The 9645-nt window shown below is 35.3% G+C and overlaps 1 protein-coding gene across 1 annotated transcript; it reads left to right on the top strand.

Moving 5' to 3' along the window:
• Window positions 1–412: 412 nt before the first annotated feature.
• ETV2 (ETS variant transcription factor 2) lies at window positions 413–9126 on the top strand (the record flags this gene model as incomplete). Its single annotated transcript, XM_082274182.1, has 6 exons — window positions 413–470; window positions 3286–3453; window positions 3757–4113; window positions 5960–6097; window positions 6390–6511; window positions 8905–9126. 6 exons carry the CDS (start codon window positions 413–415, stop codon window positions 9124–9126), a joined length of 1065 nt encoding a protein of 354 aa, XP_082130308.1.
• Window positions 9127–9645: the final 519 nt, after the last annotated feature.

The following is a 9645-nucleotide window of genomic DNA, read 5'->3' as shown; positions in this document are numbered from 1 at the left end:
CACTTAGCACGCCAAATGGCACCTCAGGTTTCTTGAGACATCAGTCTACCATACCTAAAATAATAACCCTCTAAAGTATACTATTCACCAATCCCCTCCCCCTTAATTCTTATTAGAAGCTCCACCCTGACCAAAATATCTGTATTAGAGACCCCAATGTGTCTTATTCTATTAGCCTAATACTGGGATTCCTAAATTCTAATGCAATTTTATTTAGCACCCTATAACCCCAAATTCTGATAGTTTACACCTTTTCTGAGTTCTTATCACTTTTTATACTCTGCATCCACTTCCCCATTCACAGCACCCTAATCATAGCAATGCCCCTCCCCCCAAACACACAGGGTGCAATGCCCAGTTGTCACCCTTTTACACCCCCTTTCATTATTGACTCTTCTCTTGTGTCCTGCAGATGGCACTGAACAGTTTCTACAGCCCGGACCTGCCCTGCCAGGAGGTGCCCAGCCTTGGTGAGTGCCTAAGCACCTATATACTCCTATATACTCCATGCTGACAACTGCTGGAGCTACAAACTTACCAGATATCTACCAAATAAAGGTGTCCTTTAATGCTGGGACTTGTGGGTTTACACCATTTCCAGACTGTCAACATTTGCTTCTATTAGTGCTTGCTACAAAAAGTAATTGCATCAGTAAAATGCAATTATTATATCAGTTGTGTGCGGAGTGGGTGGGGTTATCTAGCATTAATGGGCGAGGCTCATTCACAAACAAGAATGGGTTCATTTGCAATGTTTTTACAGTTTTTTTTTAATATGTATTCTTATGCATGAGGAGAATCTTGTGATTGGTAAACACCTGGATGATAGATCTATTTTTTAACATTTATGTTATTCTACAGCGCAGCAGAGCGTTGTAACGCAATGACGTGCACCGCAACATTTTTGTGCGTTGCGCCACAAAAAAAAAATGCAGCATTTCTATATCCCCCCCCCCCCCAGATCACACCAATGCAATGCTTTGCTGTGAATGAGTCACACAGTCAGCAGTAGTGTTTGCTGTGTCAATTCAGATTAATACAGCTTAATGCACTAGGTGTGAATGACCCCCAAGTGTTACAATGTAGCTTCTGCTATGTAGTTATTCAGCGTCTAACATCAATTATAATTAAGTTGCTTTTTTAATCAATCCACTTTGGTCATTTATTACAGACATCAGACTTTGTTGACATTTTTATATACAGTTTTTACTTGTAGTATAGTATATATAGAGTCATTATTATTACTTATGTTAGGCTGAGTATCATTCATTTTACTTTTTAAACTTGTTGCCACTTTTATATACAGTATTAACATGTAGAATAACATTTTAGAGTAATTTATTATTGCTTATATTAGGCTAAGTATCTTTATTAAATATCTTAGACTTATTGCCATTGTTATCTACTTTTTTTTTATATGTAGCATGTATTTAAAGTAATTTAATATTGCTTATATTAGGCTAAATATCATTTATTGTAGATATTAGACTTGTACATGATTTTATATACAGTTTTTACAATGTAGCTTTTGTTATGTAGTTATTCAGCGTCTAACATCAATTATAATTAAGTTGCTTTTTTAATCAAATCAGTCATTTATTAGAGATATCAGACTTGTTGACATTTTTATATACAGTTTTTACTTGTAGTATAGTATATATATATGTATATATTTTTTTTATAGTATATTTATAGTCATTTATTATTACTTTTGTTAGGCTGAGTATCATTCCTTTCAACTATTAAACTTGTTGCCACTTTTATATATACAGTATTTACATGTAGGACATTTGTTATAGTAATTTATTTAGCTCATATTATACTAAATATCTTTATTATATAGATCTTAGACTTTTTTGCCATTGTTTTATACTTTTTTTTATATGTAGTATGTATTTAAAGGAATACACAATATTTACATGTAGAATAACATGTGTTATAGTAATTTATTTAGCTTATATTATATTTATATGTAGTATGTATTTAAAGTAATTTATTATTGCTTATATTAGGCTAAATATCTTTTTTTTTTTTTTTTTTTTTGTAGATTTTAGACTTGTACCCAATTTTATATACAGTTTTTATTTGTAGTATAGTATATTTATAGTCATTTATTATTACTTATGTCAGGCTGAGAATCATTCATTTCAACTATTAAACTTGTTGCCACTTTTATATACAGAATTTACATGTAGAATAAACATTTTTAAAGTAATTTATTTAGCTTATACTGTATTAAGCTAAATATATTTATTATAGATTTCTTAGACTTATTTGCCATTGTTATATGATTTTTTTTTTTTTTTTTTTATATGTAGTATGTATTTAAAGTAATTTATTATTGCTTATATTAGGCTAAATATCTTTTTATTTTTTTTGTAGATTCTAGACCTGTACCCAATTTTATATACAGTTTTTACTTGTAGTATAGTATATTTATAGTCATTTATTAGTACTTATGTTAGGCTGAGTATCGTTCCTTTCAACTATTAAACTTGTTGCCACTTTTATATATACAGAATTTACATGTAGAAAACCATTTTTTTTTATAGTAATTTATTTAGCCTATATTAAGCCAAATATCTTTATTATAGATCTTAGACTTATTTGCCATTGTTATATGCTTTTTTTATATGTAGTATGTATTTTAATTAATTTATTATTGCTTATATTAGGCTAAATATAATTTATTAATATTAGACTTTTTGATTTTATATGCAGCTTTTACTTGTAGTATATAATCATTTATTTTTGGTTTTATTAAGTTAAGCATCATTTATTATAGGTAGTAGACGCATTGCCATTTTTCTATAGAGTTTTTACTTGCAGTTTAGCAGATTAATAGTAATTTATTATTGCTTATATTAAGCTAAGTATTAGATTGGTTGCCATTTTTATATAGTTTCTATTCTCAGTTTGGCATATTTATATTTGTAATCATCCCCAAAATGGGAATTTCCGCTTTCTGCTTGATTACATTACCATTTTTTATATGCAGTTTTTACTTGTAGTAAACCAGGCTACGCACATCAACGCGTTTCGCTCTGCCCCCGACGCTTAGTCATGGGGTACAGCAGGAAAATATCAGGAATTTTAAATAATGGGTTTAGATTGTCTTTAAGCCAAGCATCATATACTACAGATATTAGACTTGTTGCCATTTTAAATGCAGTTTTTACTTGTAGTGTAGGATGTTTATAGTCATTTCTTATTGTATATATTAGGCAAGGTATTATATCACAATGGGCCAGGAGGGGTAAATAGACCTTTAATTTTCTTTTGCAGATATCAAGCTTGAAGACGTAGGTTTCTCCCGGGAAGCTGACCTGAGCTGCACCCCACTGAATTCTGGAAAGGGGCAGTACCCACCCATATGGCAGCAGGGTAGTGCCGCCCTCTCCTCTGAGGCCTTTACTGAACAGTCTCTGTATTATTGGGAGCAGTACAACCAAGGTGGGCTATCCTCTGACTACTATCCAATGATCTGATTGGTAGAATGAAAATATGTCTACTCTCTACCTTGGAGCACCCCTACCGATATGTACGATGGTTGTAATTGTTCTGTATATTTGTTGTAGTTCAATAAAGTTTATTCTTAATTCAGAAAAAAAAAGAAAATATGTCTACCTTCCAAAAAAAAAATTGGGGAATGGTTGTCATCAGGACAGGAAGACCAAGACCAATAGTTGACCTTAACAAATGTTCATATTGTTCATGAATGGTCCCTCTCATTTTATTACTTTTCTCTCTCTGTAGGACAAGGAGGGACGGAAGAATATCTCCAGTCATTTCAGACGGCGCTGCCGGCACTCACCGAAGAGCTGCAGCAGCATTCCACCCAGCAAAGCATGCTGGGATCCCTCCAGAATGTAGAGGAGTCTCTGTACCACGCTCAGCAGGACCTGGCCTTCACCCCTGAATCAGATGGGTACTCGCAGAGCACCAGTGTGGGCTCTGTTGGCGATGAAAGCATCTCTTGGGCGTCCCAAGAATGGCAAGGATGGGATGAAGCCTCCTGGATGAACTGCAACCAATCTGTCGAGATCAGGACCTCCAACTTCCCCCCAATGAACACCAACATACAGCACAGGCCAGCCCAAGACCACCACACAGGTAAGGACATCTTACAGTGTTTAAAGGAGTCCTACATGTTCACATGACATCTTTACAAAAGTAAAATCTGTTTTTGGCTCATGTTGGTTGGTTAAATTGCCCACTGGCTTCTTATAGCCCTGCAAAATCCCTACAGTAGTTTGTGTCTCTGCCCCTCCCTCAATGATGAGATTTCTCTATCTGAGTTTGTGTCTCTGCCCCTCTCACAATGATGAGATTTCTCTATCTGAGTTTGTGTCTCTGCCCCTCCCACAATGATTAGATTTCTCTATCTGAGTTTGTGTCTCTGCCCCTCCCACAATGATTAGATTTCTCTATCTGAGTTTGTGTCTGCCCTTCCCACAATGATGAGATTTCTCTATCTGAGTTGGTGTCTCTGCCCCTCCCACAATGGTAAAAATAGCTCTATCAGAATTTGTGTCTTTGCTCTCCCACAATGGTGAGATTTCTCCATTGTACTCTATGTCTCTGCCCCTGCCACAACAGTGGGATTTCTCCATTATACTTTGGGTCTCCTCCCCTCCCACAATGGTGAGATTTCTCCATTGTATTTTGTGCCTCTGCCCCTCCCACAATGATGAGATTTCTCCATTGTACTTTGTGTCTCCTCCCCTCCCACAATGGTGAGATTTCTCCATTGTATTTTGTGCCTCTGCCCCTCCCACAATGATGAGCTTTCTCCATCGTAGTTTGTGTCCCCTCCCCTCCCATTATGATGAGATTTCTCTATTGTACTTTGTGTCTCTGCCCCTCCCACAACAGTGAGATTTCTCCATTGTACTTTGTGTCTCCTCCCCTCCCACAATGGTGAGATTTCTCCATTGTATTTTGTGCCTCTGCCCCTCCCACAATGATGAGCTTTCTCTATCGTACTTTGTGTCTCCTCCCCTCCCACAATGGTAAGACTTCTCCATCGTACTTTGTGTCTCTGCCCCTCCCACAATGATGAGATATCTCCATTGTAGTTTATGTCTGCTCCTCCCACAATTATATTTCCCTCCAGTAGTTTGTGCCTCTGCCCCTTCCACAACAGTGAGACTTCTTCATCGTACTTTGTGCCTCTGCCCCTCCCACAATGGTGAGATTTCTCCATCGTACTTTATGTCTCTGCCCCTCCCACAATGATGAGATATCTCCATTGTAGTTTATGTCTGCTCCTCCCACAATTATATTTCCCTCCAGTAGTTTGTGCCTCTGCCCCTCCCACAACAGTGAGACTTCTCCATCGTACTTTGTGCCTCTGCCCCTCCCACAATGGTGAGATTTCTCCATCGCACTTTGTGTCTCGGCCACTCCCACAATGGTGAGACTTTTCCATCGTAGTATGTGTCTGCTCCTCCCACAATGATGAGATTTCCTTCCAGTAGTTTGTGTCTCTGCCCCTCCCACAATGGTGAGATTTCTCCATCGTAGTTTGTGTCTCTGCCCCTCCCACAATGGTGAGATTTCTCCATCGTACTTTGTGTCTCTGCCAGTTCACCTGTTCGGCCACTCTTGCAATTTACACAATTTACACGTGTGCTGCACCACACAGCCAGGAGGATCATTCTAAAAAGTCCTGGTATGGTTTTACTGCCTCCTGGATCACCACCCTGCTTATTGGACAAAGCAGGCGACGCTGGCTGGCTCGCTGTCCAATGAACATACTGGAGAGGTGATACAGGAAGTTGCATTGCTGAACCAGGAAATCAGTGTGTCACCTGCTTGGCTGTGCAGCAGAGGCATGTAAATCGCAAGATTGGCCAAACAGGTTCATGGAAAACAGAAACCTCATTGGCATTTGTGTTACAGGTGGCAAATCTGTGTTGCTGCATTACACATCAGTGACAGCTTTGTCCCTTTCCAGGTTTTTCCTACAGTGAATCAGATTTCTTCCAAACCTCCAATCTAAGCAACCATTACACCGGTGCCAACAAGAACACTTACCAATCCACCTATAACCAGAAAGCTGCTGGAGTCAAAGACGCCAAACCTGCCACAACCGGTAAGAAGAGTTCAGAGCGGGTATTGTCCTATTATTGGGTTACTGAGATAAATATGACAGATTTGAGGCCCGGCTGATACCCCAAATGCAGGGCCGGGACAAGGGGTGGGCAGGAGGGTAGTTGCCCTGGGCGCAATAGTTTACTGGGTGTAGGATCCTCTAAGATTCCACATCATAAATGGGGAGAGGGGGGGGGGCATGATTTGGCATCTTTGCCCTGGGCACTGGATGACCTTGTCCCGGCACTGCCCGAATGTATTAAAATCAATGACATATTTTTTGTCTCTAACAGGCAGTAATGGCCCCATTCAGCTCTGGCAGTTCCTGTTGGAGTTGCTGCAAGACTCGTCGTGTCAGAAGCTCATCAGCTGGACGGGCAATGGCTGGGAATTTAAGCTTTCCGACCCCAACGAGGTACGTCACTGCCCGATCCCTGCACTGACCAAGCCACGCCCACAGATGTCAGTAGGACAGGAAGTCAGAGTAAATCTCCTTAGTACTTCCTAGTGTCCTCGTCCCCTTGCTTCTGTAATTGGCTCATTGTCTTTCCCAGGCATCTGCATGGGGGCTTGATGTCAAATTACAGTCATCCCCTGCTGGGACTTCCAGTTGACTGCCATTAAAGTTTCTGTTTATGTTAAATGAGGTACTTGCCAAGTTTTCTACATATCCAAATGGGTGGCCACTGGCCAGTTCCTCTTCACAATGCTGGGACTTGGTCTATAAGTCAGATCTTTCCATCGGTGTGCCTATCTCATTATCTGCAAGACAGAAGCCGGATAAAAACTCAAAGAGTCTGCTAAAATTCTCATCTGGAGGGTTTATTTTTTTCTTAACTTTTAAGTTTAAGTAACTTTTTAAGTTTCAAAACTGGAATTGCACATTTCCTGGAAAGCAGTTTAACATATTTTAAATAATTATTGGATAGTTTGCAAGTCCATCCAATACCATCAACCAATAGAAAAAAAGAAATAGATCAGAATGCAATAAAATAGTATAATCTACAATATAATATAATGTAACTTAATGTATTTAAAATAAATAAAAAACCTCCATATACACATAAATAGGAAATATTAATATAATATAATATAATATAGATATATATATAAATCCTCCATATACAGATACATATAAAATATAATATAATATATATTGAAAACATTCTTATATAGATCAATAGAAAATATCATATAATATATAGAAAACCTTCTTATACAGATAAATATAAAATATAATATATATATAAAAAAAAACTCATATACAGTTAAATAAGAAACATAATATAATAGATAGAAGACCTCCTTATAAAGATAAATAGAAACTATAATATATATAAAAAAAAACCTCCATATACAGATACGTAGAAAATATAATATATTATAAAGAAAATTTACTTATACAGATAAATAGAAAATATAATATATAAAATATAAAAAAACTCCATATACAGATACATATAAAATATAATATAATAATATATAATATATACAGATAAATATATTATACAGATAAATAAAATATATAATATAATATATAGAAAACCTCCTTATACAGATAAATAGAAAATATAATATAATAAATATAATATAATATAATATAATATAATATAATATAATATAATATAATATAATATAATATAATATATAGAAAACCTCCTTATGAAGATAAATAGAAATTATATTATATAGAAAACCTCCTTATACAGATAAAAGGAAAATATAATAAAATATTAATAGAAAACCCCCTTAAATAGAAAACTAGAAAATATAATATATAATAAATATATAGAAAACCTCTATCCACAGATAAATAGAAAATATAATATAATATATAGAAAGCCCCCTTATACAGATAAAGATAGCATTTTATATAATATATAAAAAACCTCCATATACAGATAAATAAGAAATGTAATATATTATATAGAAAACCTTCTTATACACATAAATAGAAACTATAATATAATATATACAAAACCTCCATATACAGATACATAGAAATTATAATATAATATAATATAAAAAAAACTTCCTTATACAGATAAATAGAAAATATAATATAATAAATAGAAAACCTCCTTATACAGTACAGATAAATATAATATATAACATATAGAAAACCTCTCTATTCAGATAAATAGAAAATATAATAAAATATATATAGAAAACCTTATATAGAAAACTAGAAAATATAAAAAATAATAAATATATAGAAAACCTCTATACACAGATAAATAGAAAATATAATATAATAAATAGAAAACCTCCTTGTACAGATAAATATAATATATAATATAATATATATATAAAAACCTCCTTGTACAGATAACTAGAACATATAATATAATATACTGAAAAACATCCTTATACAGATAAATAGAAAATATAATATAATAAATATATAGAAAACCTCCATATACAGATAAATAGAAAATATATGATATAATATAATAAAATATAATATCAAATAAATAAATAGAAAACCTCTATATACAGAACCCTATATCCACAACTGATCCTGAGGAAGGCAAAAAAATCCCTACAAATCAGGCGAAATCTTTTTTACTGATAATTTCGCAACCTGTCAATATTTTTTAAATGTTTGTGTCTCGATTTCCTTTGTACATGTTCTGTTATTCTTTGTAATGTTCCAATGATGATGGTGTTCCTTCATTGTTATATTTTTTCAATTCCCATTTCTCTTTTTTTATGTTTTTTTTGTTTTTTATTTTGGAACTTTATTTATTGAATTCATCAAATGCTGGTTGGTTATCCTTGTTAACGCAATCCTTTCTGCTTGCGCAGGTGGCAAGGCGTTGGGGCAGACGCAAGAACAAGCCAAGGATGAACTACGAGAAGCTGAGCCGCGGGCTGCGCTACTACTACCACAAAAACATCATCCACAAAACCGGAGGCCAACGCTATGTCTACAAGTTCGTCTGCGACCTCCAGGGACTCCTCAACAGGTCGACGCAAGGGCTGCCGCAGGACGCCAAGATTCAGAACCAGCGGCCCAAGGAGCTGTGAACCGGCCTTCGGAAAGACTGTAAGAACTGTTTTGGAGTCCTGAGCGTTGGGCGGTTTTCAGGACCTGCAGGGGACGGGAGGGGACGTTCCTCCAAAAACACAACCAAGCACTATGAAGCAGTTGTTCTACAAGCACTGGATGATACTGTAGACGAAACGCAAATGGGGCGGGTGGCCACGTACCACCATTACAAAACGGTCCCTAGACGATATAGGGGATGTTTCCAAAAACTGCAAGCATATACTGCCTTACCTCAAACTTTAACTTAATTTTTATTTTTTAGTTCTCAGGTACATTCCTTTTTACCCCGACCATTTCTCTATTTACTGTGTAAATATTTAATTATTATATTTTGTATATTCATAATAAAAATTTTTTTTATGGAAATGCTTGTGTTGGTTTAAGATTTTTTTTATTTATTTTTTGACTGATTGATTATATACAGTATATACATGGGGGAAGCGCTATATACTCCTTATGCAATGGGACGCAGATGGCAAAATAATGTTTAAAAACTT

Source organism: Pelophylax lessonae (assembly GCF_965119305.1).
Source record: "Pelophylax lessonae genome assembly, chromosome: 12".
NCBI lineage: Eukaryota > Metazoa > Chordata > Amphibia > Anura > Ranidae > Pelophylax > Pelophylax lessonae.
Note: the sequence above shows the minus strand (reverse complement) of the source record. Positions and strands in the feature narration are given on the sequence as shown.